The 18,469-nt window shown below is 36.6% G+C and overlaps 2 protein-coding genes and 1 pseudogene across 3 annotated transcripts in view; all 3 read left to right on the top strand.

Moving 5' to 3' along the window:
- Positions 1-13,867, top strand: part of LOC137392892 (Na(+)/citrate cotransporter-like) — a 45,917-nt gene extending 32,050 nt beyond the window's left edge. For both annotated transcript variants that reach the window (XM_068079248.1, XM_068079249.1), the window contains exons 11-15: positions 9,072-9,163; positions 9,311-9,420; positions 12,028-12,189; positions 12,631-12,768; positions 13,455-13,867. In XM_068079248.1, coding sequence (XP_067935349.1) covers positions 9,072-9,163; positions 9,311-9,420; positions 12,028-12,189; positions 12,631-12,768; positions 13,455-13,592 — 640 coding nt within the window. In that variant the 3' untranslated portion in view covers positions 13,593-13,867. The remainder of the gene's footprint in view (positions 1-9,071; positions 9,164-9,310; positions 9,421-12,027; positions 12,190-12,630; positions 12,769-13,454) is intronic.
- Positions 13,868-16,274: 2,407 nt separating this feature from the next.
- LOC137394157 (uncharacterized) lies at positions 16,275-16,628 on the top strand. The gene has a single exon (XM_068080878.1). It carries the CDS (start codon positions 16,275-16,277, stop codon positions 16,626-16,628), a length of 354 nt encoding a protein of 117 aa, XP_067936979.1.
- Positions 16,629-16,793: 165 nt separating this feature from the next.
- LOC137394156 (uncharacterized) lies at positions 16,794-17,645 on the top strand (annotated as a pseudogene).
- Positions 17,646-18,469: the final 824 nt, after the last annotated feature.

The raw sequence follows: 18,469 nt of genomic DNA, 5'->3' as shown, positions 1-18,469 counted from the left end.
AGTGGTGAGACTATGAGAGTGACGAGACTATGAGACTGGTGAGACTATGAGAGTGGTGAGACTGTGAGAGTGGTGAGACTATGAGAGTGGTGACACTGTGAGAGTGGTGAGACTATGAGAGTGATGAAACTATGAGAGTGGTGGGACTATGGAGTGATGAGACTATGAAAGTTGTGAGACTATGAGAGTGGTGAGACCATGAGAGTGGTGAGACTATAAGAATGATGAGACTATGATAGTGATGAGACCATGAGAGTGATGAGACTATGAGAGTGGTGAGACTATGATAGTGATGAGACTATGATAGTGATGAGACCATGAGAGTGATGAGACTATGAGAGTGATGAGACTATGAGAGTGATAAGACTATGAGAGTGATGAGACTATGAGAGTGATGAGACTATGAAAGTGGTGAAACTATGAGAGTGGTAAGACCATGAAAGTGGTGAGACTATAAGAATGATGAGACTATGAGAGTGATGAGACTATGAGAGTGATGAGACTATGAGAGTGGTGAGACTATGAGAGTGATGAGACTATGAGAGTGATGAGACTATGAGAGTGGTGAGACTATGAGAGTGATGCGACTATGAGAGTGATGAGACTATGAGAGTGGTGGGACTATGACAGTGATGAGACTATAAAAGTGGTGAGACTATGAGAGTGGTAAGACCATGAGAGTGGTGAGACTATAAGAATGATGAGACTATGAGAGTGATGAGACTATGAGAGTGATGAGACTAGGAGAGTGGTGAGACTATGAGAGTGGTGGGACTATGAGAGTGATGAGATTATGAGAATGATGAGACTATGAGAGTGATGAGACTATGAGAATCGTGAGACTATGAGAGTGGTGAGACTGTGAGAGTGATGAGACTATGAGAGTGATGAGACTATGAGAGTCGTGAGACTATGAGAGTAGTAAGACCATGAGAGTGGTGAGACTATAAGAATGATGAGACTATGAGAGTGATGAGACTATGAGAGTGATGAGACTATGAGAGTGATGAGACTATGAGACTATGAGACTGGCGGCTGATGATCTGTAAAGTAGGGAAGAGTTTGCACTTCAGTAAACAACTTGAATATGTATAAACCCAGTTCAAAGCAATAATCAACTGTGTTTAAACGTCAAGGTCAAAAGACTGGTACTGAAAGATTACACCACCAAAAATAGCAGCGTCAAAACATCGGTGCCGAAATATCAGCCCAACTAGTATTATTCCGGCTGGTATACATATGCCTATATGAATCATTGTGGCAAAATATTGCCTTCATTGATGTGGAACGTACATAACCTACACTAACTGACCGAGTGTCCTATAACAGCCATGTTCTATATGCATACAACTGTTTATATGGATTTATCTATGGATCCTCATCTATCCCTTATAATAATGACCACGCTGGTTGCTTCTAGTTAATAGTGATGTTGAGAAGACAACTCCAAAGTTATATAACTGCATAGTTGTAAGCATTCAGCATGGCCGATGTTCTATGGAGCAGAGGCATACATAGGCTTCAATGAGCACTTCTCTTGAACCATAAGTCAGGTACAGAGAGGTTGTGATTTTCACAGTGTATATTTACTAAATAGCTACAGTGTACATATACTATATAGTTACAGTGTACATATTCTGTATAGTTACTGTGTATATATATGCTATATAGTGACAATGTACATATACTGTACAGCTACAGGGTACATGTACTATATAGCTTCAGTGTACATAAACTGTATAGCTACTGTGTATATATACTATATAGGGACAATGTACATACACCGTATAGCTGCTGTGTACATATACTATATAGCTACAGAGTACATATACTATATAGCTACTGTGTATATATACTATATAGCAACGATGTACGTATACTATATAGCTACTGTAACAATGTACAGTGGAACCTCGGTTCTCAAGCGCTTCGGTTCTCAAGCGCTTCGGTTCTCGACCAATTCGGTTTTTGACCAAAAAAATTGAGAATTGTTTGTCTCGGATCTCAAACATAAATTCGGTTCTCGACCAAACCGGGGCATGCGCATTAAAATTAAACGTTCGGAACAGCTCCAGAAACAGCATGGAAACATTCATTAACAAAGGGAGAAGCAAGTTACGCTTCATAAATTCTTTATAAAAAGGAAGAAATCATCTGGGATGATGTCCCTCTACCAAAGAGATTTGCTAGGGAGACAACTCTTCCATTCGAGTCACCCTAAATTGTTTTTGAAGAGGATTCTTTTTCACAGATGTGAAATAAACGTGCCATTGCCATTTATATTTTCTTTTCACACGAATTTTGATGGTAACCACTGATCTGTTGTATTTTTCATTGTTTCATTATCAATTTTTGCAATTTTTTGGTATTGTAATTCAACCTAGAATGTTTTTGATGTTTTAAGAGCAAAACACACAAAATGTTTAGTTTTTGTTTTTTGTTTTCATCATCATAGGTAGAAAATAGTTTATTAAAAATAATCACAATATCTACTTGTTTTTATTTATAGTATGTAGTATACAGTACAGTTTATGGTGTAAAATGTTTAAAAAATACTTTACTGAGGTTGTTATCTCGGCTTAAAATGGATTAAAATTTACATACATTAATTCTAATGGGAATAATTGTTTCGGATCTCGAACAACTCAGTTTTCGAACAACCTTCCGGAGCAGATTATGTTCGAGAACCGAGGTTTCACTGTACATATACTGTATAACTAGTGTGTACATATACTATATAGCTACAGTGTACATATACTATATAGCTACTGTGTCTATATACTAGAGTTGCCCCGGTTTTAATATCGGAATTGGTATCGTTGCCGATTTGAGTGTATTAAGTATCTGAATCGTTATCTGCCGTCTTTTTCTTTAAAAAATTGTAAACTTCAGATACTTTTCACAGATCAACTATTTAGCAGAAAACAGTATTTTAGCCTGCTCTACCAATAAAAAATCTTCAGCTGCAAGTTCCTTACTTTTACCTAATGACTTTCGGGCCTGTCACACAATCTATTTCATGTCTATAGCCTGATAAACATACACACAGCTGAGGAATCTTTTGGCTTTAGTCAGGACATAATCACAAAGTGCAGTATTTCCCAATTACAGCGAAATGATTTATTGCAGCCAATCACGAACAAGAGAACAATCATGAGCAACAAGAATGCGGTATATTATTAACTAGCATTACAAAAGTAATTTGAGCAGTCGATGCATAAAGTTATCTATCTCTCTCCTGATCCTGACGATATCCTTACGCTTGTATCGCATAAAATAACCTCAGCAGCTTATCGGTATTTAGCCTGTCCTCCATCATCTGTGGCAAGTGAGTCCTTCTTCAGTATGACTAGCTACATCGATAGTGATAGAAGATAGAGACGTCTTACTGAGATAATTGAATTACTAACAGTAATTAAAAGAAACCTTGATTTGCTCTAAACTTGTACAGGTGCCGCAGTTTGTTCAGCGATAGAAGAGAGACTTCATTGTCGCAGATAAAGCTGTACCACTAACAGTAATTACCATTATTAATAACAAATTACAAGAAACATGGATTGTTTTGTTACTAGATGCACGGTATGTCAGTATGTGAATATATACATGTATATCTTTTTTCCATAAACACAAACAAATAAATACATCAATATTTATATTTTCTTTGCATTATATTTATATTTGCATTATAAAACTAACAATTATCTATGCAACACAAAAGATCGAAATCGGGTTATTTTTCAATAAGAATCGGTAATTCGGATCGGTGTCTGAATCAGCTGGTGAAATTAGAATCGGGCATCTTTACTATATACTATGTAGCTACAGTGTAAATATACTGTATAGCTACTGTGTATATATACTATATAGCTACTGTGTATATATACTGTATAGCTACAGTGTACATATACTCTATAGCTACTGTGTATATATACTGTATAGCTACAGTGTACATATACTGTATAGGTACTGTGTATATATACTAGAAATTCCACTGTCATACAGCCCACGACCAAAGTGATATTGGGAAAAAGAAAGGGTACTGATGGTTGAGAAATGCAATATTAGCAGTCAAATAGGATAACTGCAATGGTAGCTGTAATGTACTGGGCGTGTGTGTTATTATATCCAACAAATAGCATTAATGAAAGGAAAATATCATATGTTTATATCTCTCCTCCTGCAAAAAGAGAAATGCAATATTGGCCAATATTAGAAGTAAAATGCACTGATATTATTAGAATAACCAATATTATTAATATAGTAATAATAGTAAATCAATGCACAATTTTGTTTACATTTCAAAACGTCATAGCTAACAATATCACGAAGTTGTGATATTTATATAGATTTTTAGAAAAGCTGTGCTATGTAGTCATTGTTCTGTAGTCATCCAAACTTATAATTAATTATTGTAATAATCTCATTAGAACCGTTAGAAAAAATATCATCGAATATCCCTTTACTTACACTGCGTTAGATTTTTAGAAAATTTGTACTACGTAGTCATTGTTCTGTAGTCATCCGAACTTATAATTAATTATTGTAATAATCTCATAAAAACCGTTAAAAAAATATCATCGTCATTTCCTTTGCGTGGGACATCAGTTAGAATACGAAAGTACTCAAATGTGTCGCAAATGAAATTGAGAATGAAAAAATTGAAATTGGCAAGAATGAAAAGATTTCTGTACTCCTATGTTAATTGCCGAAACCTTCGGCAATTCGACAATGCTATAGACTGGTGAAAAGTGCATGTTTTTTTTTTGTGAAATGCGCAATACTTTATCGTTCTATTCTCTGTCGCTCGGCGTTTTAATTTCCGGTCTTAACTTTTATTAAACCAAGCTTTTCAAGCGTTTTGTGGCGATTTTCGTCCAAATTAATCCTTATATTTGTGTATAATCCGATCAGATGGGTTAGTTTTAGGAATTTGTGGTAACCTTTCAAAGGATTGGTAACATATTTAAATAGGTTTATATGCGTTTTGTATCATTATTATACTTAAACAATTTTACTGAAAAATAGTTAAATTTGTTGATAGGATTTCGTTGCAAGGGTTTGGTGACGGCCGTTAACGGATAATCTTTCAGGAGTTGTGTGCACATGTGCATTTATCATATATCTCCCAATCAATCGCTTCACTCTTGTTTGGTCGTGGGACTATATACAGTGGTGTGAAAAATAAACGGAGCACCTTATAAAACTTGATCATTGCTAGCGCTCAGCACTCAAGGTGATTAAATCCCTCATTAAGCTCTTGTTATTGAGTAGAACCTATACATAGTATACATCAAAAGAAAGCTTAGAATGAGTAGAACTTGATGAAACTAATTCTAGCTTAAAACAACAATGTTAGATAAGTTTTAGAGAGAGTCAAAATTAGCAATTATTTTTGGCATTTTCATTCATTTTGAATAAAATTAAACCTCTATTTTATTTATGGTCAAGCTTAAAGCAGTGATGCTACTCAGATCAAAGATGTTGTGTGAAACAATCCTCATGCCGTTACGTTTTGCACAACAGAATAATTTGTCTTTGAAGTTGCTAACTTGCTATAAAAGTGAACTTCTAGCGTTGGTAGATTCATTCAGTCAAAAATCGACATAATGCATCGTCATCCTACAGAAGCAAAGCGAGCAGTAATCGTACGCTTTTACCAGGAACCGTTTGATGGTGTTACAAACAGTACTTTTAGCAACCTTTACTTCTTTGGCAATCTCCCGCTGTGATTTGCCTTTCTGGTAAAGGTGTACGATGACTGCTCGCTTTGCTTTTGTAAGATGACGAGGCATGATGTCGATGTTTGACTGAATGAATCTACCAACGCTAGAAGTTCACTTTTATAACAAGTTAGCAACTTCAAAGACAAATTATTCCGTTGTGCAAAACGTAACGGCATGAAGATTGTGTCACACAACGTCTTTGATCTGAGTAGCATCACTGCTTTAAGTTTGACCATAAACAAAATAGAGGTTTAATTTTATTCAAAATGAATGAAAATGCCAAAAATAATTGCTAACTTTGACTCTCTCTAAAACTTATCTAACATTGTTGTTTCAAGCTAGAATTAGTTTCATCAAGTTCTACTCATTCTGAACTTTCTTTTGATGTATACTATGCATAGGTTCTACTCAATAACAAGAAGCTTAATGAGGGATTTAATCACCTTGAGTGCTGAGCGCTAGCAATGATCAAGTTTTATAAGGTGGTCCGTTTATTTTTCACACCACTGTAGCTACCGTGTATATACAGTAGACGCTCCTATAACGTAAACAATCTGTTCCAAAAGCGTTTACGTTATAATGAATTTACGTTATGAGAACAGTAAAATACATGTAAATTTCCTAATCCATTCCAAGATCTTTCCAAACTCACCCTTTTGGCAATGCTGGAAGGAAAATCTTCACTTAACTCTTTTAATTTGTAAGCTGTACTGTAACTGCAGAATTATTGGATTGCATAAACAACTTTTCTCCTTTTTATGATCGATCTTACTAGTTTTATAGACCATGATTGCGGTAAACTTACAACAAATTAATAGGGATTGCACATTTTGTACTAACGTGCATTGCAAAATTTATAAATAGCAGATAGGGCAGTGAAGCACTTCATGACTACTGGATAGTACAAAATAGTGGAATGCTAGCATTGATGAAAATGTTTAGCCGTGATAACCTGGATTGCTGTGACGTGTGAGGAGTGGATGGTGCAAGGAATACATGACATGCAAAATATCTGAATATGTGATAGTTTGACACAGTGGCAGAAAAGGTTATATACATTGCAAGAAATACAACTGGAGGCCTAAATGATCGGGTTTCAGTGTGTAGAGCGGAATGAAGTGTCAGTTTTTGAATCAGTTTCAACTATCTTTTCTATTAGTAAAGATTTTTTTTAATCATGATAGTCCAAAAATGGCAAATTTTGCAGCCATATCTTTAAAAAAAAGTGTCAAGTGGTTTGATATCCGCATCGAATATTTGTGTCAGCTTCAATGTCAAGTGTTTAGTAGATCTGATGTAAACTAATAAAGTGTGAAGTGCAGTGCAAGTGGATAAATATCACGACCATAATGTACAAAGTGTGTAGTGCAAGTGGATAAACATCGCTATCATAATGTACAAAGTGTCTAGTTCAAGTGGATAAACATCACTATCATAATGTACAAAGTGTCTAGTGCAAGTGGATGAACACCACTACCATAATGTACAAAGTGTCTAGTGCAAGTGGATAAACACCACTACCATAATGTACAAAGTGTCTAGTTCAAGTGGATAAACATCACTATCATAATGTACAAAGTGTCTAGTTCAAGTGGATAAACATCACTATCATAATGTACAAAGTGTCTAGTTCAAGTGGATAAACACCACTATCATAATGTACAAAGTGTCTAGTTCAAGTGGATAAACATCACTATCATAATGTACAAAGTGTCTAGTTCAAGTGGATAAACATCACTATCATAATGTACAAAGTGTCTAGTGCAAGTGGATGAACACCACTACCATAATGTACAAAGTGTCTAGTGCAAGTGGATAAACACCACTACCATAATGTACAAAGTGTCTAGTTCAAGTGGATAAACATCACTATCATAATGTACAAAGTGTCTAGTTCAAGTGGATAAACATCACTATCATAATGTACAAAGTGTCTAGTGCAAGTGGATGAACATCACTACCATAATGTACAAAGTGTGTAGTGCAAGTGGATAAACATCACTATCATAATGTACAAAGTGTCTAGTTCAAGTGGATAAACATCACTATCATAATGTACAAAGTGTCTAGTTCAAGTGGATAAACACCACTACCATAATTTACAAAGTGTCTAGTTCAAGTGGATAAACATCACTATCATAATGTACAAAGTGTCTAGTTCAAGTGGATAAACATCACTATCATAATGTACAAAGTGTCTAGTTCAAGTGGATAAACATCACTATCATAATGTACAAAGTGTCTAGTTCAAGTGGATAAACATCACTATCATAATGTACAAAGTGTCTAGTGCAAGTGGATAAACACCACTACCATAATGTACAAAGTGACTAGTGCAAGTGGATAAACATCACTATCATAATGTACAAAGTGTCTAGTTCAAGTGGATAAACATCACTATCATAATGTACAAAGTGTCTAGTTCAAGTGGATAAACATCACTATCATAATGTACAAAGTGTCTAGTGCAAGTGGATGAACACCACTACCATAATGTACAAAGTGTGTAGTGCAAGTGGATAAACATCATTATCATAATGTACAAAGAACATCGCTATCATAATGTACAAAGTGTCTAGTTCAAGTGGATAAACATCACTATCATAATGTACAAAGTGTCTAGTTCAAGTGGATGAACACCACTACCATAATGTACAAAGTGTCTAGTGCAAGTGGATAAACATCACTATCATAATGTACAAAGTGTCTAGTGCAAGTGGATAAACATCGCTATCATAATGTACAAAGTGTCTAGTTCAAGTGGATGAACACCACTACCATAATGTACAAAGTGTCTAGTGCAAGTGGATAAACATCACTATCATAATGTACAAAGTGTCTAGTGCAAGTGGATAAACATCGCTATCATAATGTACAAAGTGTCTAGGTCAAGTGGATAAACATCACTATCATAATGTACAAAGTGTCTAGTTCAAGTGGATAAACATCACTATCATAATGTACAAAGTGTCTAGTGCAAGTGGATAAACATCACTATTATAATGTACAAAGTGCAGTGCAAGTGGACTTAGTTTTAACAGCAAGTGTGAAGTATAAAGTGCAAGTAGATTCAATACTGACAAAAAGTGCAAAGGGCAGTGCGAGTGGATTAACTTCAACCATAAAGCGCAAAGTGTAAAATGCAAGTGTATGATTCTGTCCTAATAGTGGATAGTGCAAAGTTCAAATGCATAAAGCTCCAACTAAAAGTGCGTAATGCAAGTGCGTAGTGCAACACCATGGCTGGCAGTGAGCGTTAGTGCAGTGCGTCCAATATTTGCTGGTGGCCTGCATTACAGTCTGTCTCATTTAATAGATACGGCCTGAGTTCCTAAAATTGTGTTGTAGGTATGTGTCTGACGCTTCAACTGGTATATTTATCTGCACATTTCTCTTCACCTTTCCATCAAGCTTTCCTTGTCTCAGTACACACACTACAGGTAGGTTGTGTCTGTTTCTAAAGGCTGATAGTTTATAAATGTATAACAGTGCTTTCTTGAATAGGTTTGCTATTTTGTAAAGCTATTTGTACTAGATAACATGTTAATATATTATATGTGATGAGTGCTAACTGTTTGGCCTTCTAGGATATACGCTTGGCCCACCTATTCTTGACTGGAACACTGTACAAAAGAAACTTCCTTGGGGAGTTATCATTCTACTCGGTGGAGGTTTCGCATTAGCAGCCATGTGCAAGGTAAGACAACTTCAAAGTAGTTAGTGCAGAAGTTGTGACTAATAGCCCACATAGTCTATTTGAATTAGTTTAGACAACAAATCACAAAGGACAATAATGTCCTACACAGTCGACCTTTAATTTGATAATCACGTCTACATGCAAACTTTCTGAAAAACTGTAACCTCTATTCAAACGTCATGGCGCTCAATTTCTCAGCCCTTCCCTTGTAGTCACAGTTTATTAGAGTTGACATTCAAATAGTGGGTGGCGTTGTATTTCTCAAATAGCTTGTCTAATTTTTGGAAAGCTAAATTTAACCATTTTGCGTGTGAAGCGAATGTCACTTATATTTTGCGCTCTCCTTTAGGTGAAGCGATGTTAACCGTTTTGGTTAAAATAAAAGGATGCATAAAATTTCATTGCATTCATCCATATGTTTGCTACAGTTCGCGACCAAAACTAGCTTTTTATGTAAAATAGAAGGGGAGTTATGAGCGTCAATCCACTGTAAGTCGAATTTAGATTTGTTGAGAAGTCTGGTATAGAACAGATAGTTTAGAATTATGCTATCAAATAATATGCTATAAACCTCCAAATTTATAAGTTATTTAATAACAATCCATCAAATGGTGCACATATATATTAAAAAACAAATGACACGAAAAGGTGTTAATGCATGCATGCATATAATGCATGCAAAAACCAAAATTAACATTTTCGAAACAAAAATATTTGCATCGTCTGGTCGGCCAGTTGCATTCTGATTGTTGCTTTCATTTGGAGCCATTTCATCCTCTTCTGGCCGTTAAATACTTTCCACAATGTCTTCCGACCTCAACTTTTCAATGCACTGCTGAACTAGTCAATATCAAAGTTCAAAAGAATTCGAACGAAAGAATTTGAAGAATTCAAACGTCTTGGCGCTCAATTAATTCTCAACCCTTCCCTTGTAGTCACAGTTTATTAGAGTTGACATTCAAATAGTGGGTGGCGTTGTATTTCTCAAATAGCTTGTCCGATTTTTGGAAAGCTAAATTTAACCATTTTGCCAGTGAAGCGAATGTCACTTATATTTTGCGCTCTCCTTTGGGTGGAGCGATGTTAACCGTTTTGAATGCAAGAAATTTGATAACTTACCTCTGGCTTGTCGTAGGTCTCTGAATGAATATGTTTGGAAAGCTGAGAATATCTCTGCCAGTTGATATTTATTGCTTGCACCTAACCTACAACGATTTTATAGCCTGCGCTGCAATTTATTGGAGCTTCATTCTAAAGTTGAAGGCATATTTTCATTTTATGATTACGGTATATTTAACAAAGTTGCATAAAAGCTCATTGCACTCATCGATATGTTTGCTGCAGTTTGCAGCCATAACTGGCTTTTATGTGCGATAGAAGAGAAGTTATGAGCGCCGATCCATTGTAAGACTACTTTAAATAACTGAAATGATGCTATTCAATAAAATGCTATAAACTTGGAGGCTTATAAGATATAACAATAATCTATCAAATTCTACAAATATATATTCAAAAACACGTGACATAAACCACATTTATAATACTTGCAAAGACAAAAATGTACATTTTTGAAGCAAAAACATTTGTATCGTTTGGTCAGCCAATTGCATTCTGATTGTTGCTTCAAGCTGGAACCATTTCATCCTCATCAGGCCGTTAAATACTCTCCACAATGTCTTCCGACCTCAAACCTTTCAATGCACTGCTGAACTGGTCGATATTAGGGTCTAAAGAATTTTTTTAACAGAGCAAAACTTACGTGTTGCTGTTGACAAAGCTTTTTGGGAAAATAATGATAAACTTCAAGCTGCATGCGCACCAAACACAACTTTTAGCCTAAAACTACTAGTACTGATTCCATCATAATTGTAAACCGTTTTTCACATACGTCGAAATATCAAAACCGCTCTCAAAACAAAGAGCGACTAGATAGCTACCACTAATAGCTTCAAAAACGAAAGAGTTCATAGCTAATGATGTAACCGAGTCATTATTTGCACCATTTTGTGGAAACTTCTACTGATCACTCGCTCTTCTGGGTTGATAAAGATCAACCCAGTGTACATGTAGTGGTACATGTATTCACATAGAGGTTTGACGGTACATGGTATGATTTAAAATTTTTCAACGTATATGTCTCAGCCTTGAAAGTATTTTCCAACATACAAACATAAAAAGGTCGGAAACTTCTGAAAACAGTTTTGTAACTAACAATAAAATAACTAGTAGAAGTTACAACTAAATTTAAAAGTAATTATAATTTATAAATTAAGTTATTTTAAACGATATCAGTGTCAGTTAGAGTAAATTGTGTCATATATTTTTATCACTTACTCTGCCACCACACCTACACATCATTGATCTTCTAGCTCCATTCATGTTTCAAGGTTTCTCTAGCGCAAGGTTACGATATGAAGTTAATATCACAAAATGATTAACTTTGTATATCAGACTTTGACCTTCCATTCAGTTCACTTGGTCTCATCACTATATTTTAGCCAACCTTTTGAGACTTTGCAAAATATACAGGTTACTTAAATATATATATATATACCTTTTGTTTTCAGACGTTTTTACCTTTTTCTAAGATATTTATTTTTTCTGCAGGATTCAGGATTATCTGACTGGCTTGGGTGTCAGCTAGCTGTGCTGGACTCAATCCCCCCTTCGGCACTAGTCTTCACATGTGGAACAGTTATGACGCTTTTTACTGAGTTCACGAGTAATGCTTCCTCAGCCAGCATATTCCTACCCATACTTGCACAGCTGGTCAGTATTTACTCTATGATCATAATGCAAGCATAGATAGTTTTATGATCTGTCTCTTACACTAAAACTATCGAAATAGCCAATAACAAACAACTATTCAAATTACGCATCATTTCTTCTTTATGCAAAAAAGTACTTTATTTTGGCAATCCTGTTAGAGATTCTAATTTATTCAGCCAATCAGAATAAGCAATACATTTTTTGTGATGAATCATATTTAACATGCACCTTTATTACACCATTGAATATTTTATATAAAACACTTCATTTAGCCTTTCCTATTAAATGAAACAGTTTGTTCAGCAAATCATGCCAAGCTACACATTTTTTTAACCAATCAATATGCTTTATTCAGCCAAGTATTTTACACAAGGCAGTACACGTATCACATAACCAATCAAAAGCTATATAGCAAAAACAGTGGTTGGTTTTCTTTGATAGGCTGTCACTCTGGAAATACATCCCCTATACATTCTTGCTCCAGTGACTGTCTGCTCCAGCTTTGCTTTTGCATTCCCAGTGGCCACACCTCCCAATGCAATAGTGTTTGCCTTTGGACATCTGAGGGTCATTGACATGGTGAGTTCATCAGACTGTAGACAATAAGGGTTATTGATATGATGAGTACACCAGACTTTAGAGTACATCACGACTTAAGACATGTAAGGGTCATTGATATGACGAGTACACCAGACTTTACACATCTAAGGGTTATTGATCTGATGAGTACACCAGACTTTAGAGATCTAAGGGTTATTGATATGGTGAGTACACCAGACTTTAGACATCTAAGGGTTATTGATCTGATGAGTACACCAGACTTTAGTCATCTACGGGTTACTGATATGATGAGTACACCAGACTTTAGACATCTAAGGATTACTGATCTGATGAGTACACCAGACTTTAGACATCTAAGGGTTGTTGATATGGTGAGTACACTAGACTTTCTGTACAAATGCTATCATTTGAAATTGTATCTTGTTTTCTTGTAGGTCAACTTTATTATTTGACTTTGTCATCATTTTTTATTTTGTTAATCTGTTGTCTAGATTAAAGCGTTGATAAACATAAATTTGTAATATCAAGACCTTATACCAAAGCATTATTTATATGATGTATAAATAGTAACAGTAATTAATAATATCAACTAATATGAATATTATTGACAAAATCTGCCCTACCGTTAGACGAGGCAAAGAACCTTAATATGAATAAAAAAAATCTCATTGCTCTGCAAACATGATACATGTATTTAATGACAGGTAAAGTCAGGCATGCTGATGAACCTGCTGTGTCTGAGTGTTGCTATGCTCGCCATCAACACCTGGGGAGCGGCTCTCTTCAAGCTAAACACCTTCCCTTCATGGGCAGCAACTGGTGCAAACAGCACTTGTACATAATCTGACTCAGGTCAATCAGACAATAGCTCAAGTGTAATTAATGCATAGTTATGTAAATTACTCAAACAAAGCCTATTAAGATTACAGTCAATTTGTTTGTTTTCAAATTTGGTACCAAGGTACAATGTAGGTTTTGATTTTGTAATTTGAATAATAATAATAATAGATGACTAACATATTTTTAATTCTACTTTTGTTTTCATGTACAATTTTGCGATCATATTTTATACCGTAAGATTCCATTAATAACAAATCAACTTTTGGTGCTTTCGTGATATTGTCATTGGGAAGAAATACGTCATGATAAAATACTGTATTATTGTGCCATTTCTTATCAGTAATACGTTTGACTTAATTGATTTTATTTGAATTTATGATGATTTAATAATCTTATGCCTAATTGTTAGCAATGCACTATGTTATCCTTGTGTGATAATTTCACCATAATGATACGTATAATAATAACATGACTCTATTTATGTATTATGTTGTTTGATGCTTATACAAGATAATGCATATTTTATTACATTTTATTAATGTTACCAAGCTGTTAGGTAGCGACCTGATGTGACCTGAATAGGTCAGGTCAATGCTCGCTACTGGTACTATGGAAACCAGTACCACTTGTTTCACGGTCGACACACCGGCGACTAAAGTGGTAATCCAACTCTCTATGAGAATGAAGTTTGAGCTGCTGCTTTGCAGAATGATCCTGGTTATGAGCAAAGGCTATCGGAGATAACCCTAAACAAACCTAAAGGGTTTCTGAGCACTCTATTAGAAGATTGAATGAACCATCATCAACTTTCAACAGCCAGCTTGCTGCAGCCATGTGTTTCTCTGGTCGTCAAGATTCCCTTGCCATTAAGTACAGAAACACCTGATCAAGAAGTAAGGACTACACTGTGCAATGAAAACTTCAACACGCACAGGTTCTGCTTCAAATTTGCCAACAAAGTCCTGCGGCAATTGGGGAGTGACGGAAGAGGCAGGGAAGTGATACCACAAAGCCTCTAGTTATAAACCAGCAGCTAGGTGATAGAGGTTGATCAATCGCTCAACTTAAGATCAGAAACAGTGAAGCTGATCCGTAATGGCCACTATGACTGAGCAGCCCTATTTAGAATGCGCTCTGCTCATTCCAATCAGAGGATTGGGCTAAAAAAAATGCCCTAAACATAGCCTGTCTCCTCATACTCTTGGCTGGAAAAGCGCATCCAAACGCTGATGAAGATCAGCAATCTAAAATATCAGGACAATGATGGATAAGAAATCTGAACAGCCAGAAAGATGCACAGCATTCATTGCGTGTGAACTCTAAAAGCTCCATGTAGACAATGCAGCTGTTCAGGAAACACGCCCGCCCGATGAAGGTCAACTTACTGAAGAAAGTAGAGGATACACCTTCTTTTGGAAGGGAAAGCCCTCCACTGAGCTAAGAATTTATCGAGGTAGTTTTGTTATCACAGCAGAACTGGTGAAGAAGCTGAATCGTTTGCCAGTCGGTTTTAACAAGAGGCTCATGACCCTACAGCTGTCGTTGCAAGGTAACAGAAGCACAACCCTTATATCTGTGTATGCTCTGACCCTGCTTGCTGATCAACTGGAAAAAGAAGCTTTCTACTGTGACTTGAATGATATCATTTTTAGGAATCTTAAGCAGAATGAGATTGTGCTCCTGGGGGATTTTAACTCCCGTGTTGGAAAAGACCGTCATGTATGGAAGACAGTGATTGGCGAGAATGGTGTTGAAAAATGCAAAAGTAACGGGGAAATCCTGCTGACAAAATGTGCTGAACACAGTTTGGCCATCACAAACACAGTTTCAGACAACGGGACAGGAAAAAGATCATAGCGACACCTCAGATTTGGTCACTGGCATCTGATTGACTTCATCATTGCACTACAATCAAACCATTGTGACAGAAATATCACTTGCGCAGTTGAATGATCAGGATGCCTGCTAGACTGTTTACTGGATGATTGTATCTCACATCAATTTCAAGATACAGCCAACAAAAAGGGAAGAAAAGACAGTTGAAGAAGTGCAATATCAGCCACGTGAGACAATCTAAAATCCAAAAACAGTTCCAGACTGACTTCCCTACAAACCTCAAAAAAATTGACACAGAAACGATTGATGAGACTTGGAAGGAAATGAAAGCTTTAATCACAGAACAATGCTTGTCCCATTTTGGAAAAAGGCTAGACACAACGAAGACTGGTTCGATGAAAATGATCTCGAAGTACAAGACCTGATGGCTCGAAAGTGGACTGTCTTCTCCACCTGGCAGAAGAACTACAGAGACAAACAAAAAAGGTTGGAGTATCACAAAGTTCGGGGCGAGATACAAAAGAGGGTTCGAAGACTGAAAATTACTTGTTCTTGAAGAAATCAAAAAAGATGCAGAGCCTAGCAGACAGTCACAACTGTAAGGAGTTCTTCGAGACAACCCAAAGGCTCTATAGGCCAACCCCGAATGGGGTTCTACCACTTGCTGCAAAAGATGACATTGTATATCAAGAGGAAAAAATCAAACAAAGGTGGGCTGAACATTTCTCTGATCTACTCAACCAGGACACAGTCATGGATGAATGTATCACCAACCAGCTGCCGCAAGCTGAAATACAAACCCATCTTGGAAACCCCCAACTCTTGATGAACTGAAGAAAGTGATACGAATGTCTGAGAGCGACAAGGCTGCAGGATCGGATGGTATACCGACAGAGGTATACAAATATGGAGAGAAACACTTGGAAAATAAGCTGCTGGAATTTTTTCAGCAAATATGGGCTAGCGAAACAATCCCTGCTGATCTGAAAAATGTCAACATTATCACCATTTTCAAGAAAGGAATCAAATCTGATGGTGGCAACTACACAGGTATTTCTTTGCTATCAATAGCTGAGAAGATGCTCTTTCAGATAATAGGTTACCACCTAGGACAACTGACAGAGACATGTCTACCAGAGAGTCAATGTGGGTTTGAATTCGGTCGTAGCACTGTAGACTGTAAAAAGGATCTTCACAGCTAGACTTATTTAGCAAAATTTTGTGAACAGTACAGAGATCTCTACATGGCGTTTATCAATTTAACCAAAGCATTTGACACAGTGCATCGAGCAACTTTATGGAAGGTCTTGAGGACAATCGGATGTCCCGAGAAACTAGTAAGTTTAGTGCGCATCCTCAATGATGATATGAGAGCCTCTGTGTTGGTGGATGGTGAATTCCCAGAAGACTTTGGTGTAAACACTGGAGTAAAACAGGGCTGTGTGATTGCCCCTTAGCTGTTCTCCATATTTCTGACTGCTGTTCCCAAGCTCATCAGAAAGAATATGCCAACTGGAATCTAATTAAGATTTAGGTTCAATGGCATATTCAATCTACGCCGATCGAAAGCAAAGACAACAACAACTGTGTGCGAGCTCCAGTACGCAGACAATAATGCTATTGTTACTTACAGCAAGGAAGACCTCCAGCATGCAATGGATGCCTTCAACTATGCATACACTGCTCTTGGACTAAAACTCAACGCAAAGAAAGCACAAGTCTTATACCAATCAAGGACGGAAATATCAAGTCATGATCTCTCTAAGATTAAGGCTGATGGAGAAGAGCTCGCTTGTGTTCATACCTTCAACTACTTTAAAAGCTTTCTATCCTCCAAAGCCAATATCAATGCAGAAATGGATAGAAGGCTCCAGGCTGCTTGCATGGCACTTAAAAAGCTGCAGACTCGAGTCAACAACAAGGACATCAACAAACACAAAGAGTTGATGGTCTACAAAGCCTTTGTACTACCGACTCTCCTGTATGAGTCTGAAGCTTGGGTTACCTACAGCCACAATCTGAAGACATTTTAGAAGTTTCCCAATCGCACGGGGAGGAGAATTCTCGGCATCAAATAGCAGGATCGGCAAACAACGAACAGCGTCTTTGAGATAGCTTGTACCACAAGTATTGAAGCTAAAGTTATCAAGAACCATCAAAGGTAGTCAGGCCACGTAGTACAGATTGATGATACTCGTTTACTAAGACAGGTGAACTGAAAGAAGGCAAGCGCACTCATGGAGGACAGAGAAAATGGTACAAAGATACTATCTATCGTAAGTTGAAGCAGTGCTTCATCTATAACGAGGCTTGGGATAAGCCAGCCATTTATCAGAAATCGTGGCAGAACGCCGTTAACAATGGTGTGAAACAATTTGAAAAAAATAAACATCCTAAAAGAGAGCTGAAGAGGGTTGCACATAAAACTAGTCCAAGCGCAACCGAAGACAGTTATCACTGAAGACAGTTATCTCTGCCCTCTATGTGACAAAGTTTGCCGATCTTGGATTGGACTCACGAGCCATCTGAGAGTGCACTAGCTAGCAAGCAGACATTGTACTCAGTAGTTGAGTGATTGCAGATGACGACCAAGCTAAAAAAAATGATATAAAATTGCTTGACTTCTTTAACCAGTGCAGATGAGTTGAAATTTGTTTTGTAATTGTTGTGGCATAAATCGTTAAACTTTAATCATAAAAACACATATTAAAGTTGAAATGTTACTTTATGAGTGTTATGCAAGCTATGAAGTATTATCCCACGACCAAACACGAGTGAAGCGATTGTTTGGGAGATTTATGATAAATGCATATGTGCACACAACTCACGAAAATTATTCATCAACGGCCGTCGCAAGCCCTTGTACCGAAATCTCATCAACAAATTTAACCATTTTTCAATGGAGTCGTTTAAGTATAATAACGATACAAAACACATATAAACCTATTCAAATATGTTACCAAGTCTTTAATACTTGTAGAAAATTTCCTAAACCTTACCCATCTGATCAGATTATACATAAATAGACAGATTAATTCGGCCT

This window comes from Watersipora subatra, chromosome 4 (assembly GCF_963576615.1).
Source record: "Watersipora subatra chromosome 4, tzWatSuba1.1, whole genome shotgun sequence".
In the NCBI taxonomy this organism is placed as follows: Eukaryota; Metazoa; Bryozoa; class Gymnolaemata; order Cheilostomatida; family Watersiporidae; genus Watersipora; species Watersipora subatra.
This window is presented reverse-complemented; position numbering and strand designations above follow the sequence as displayed.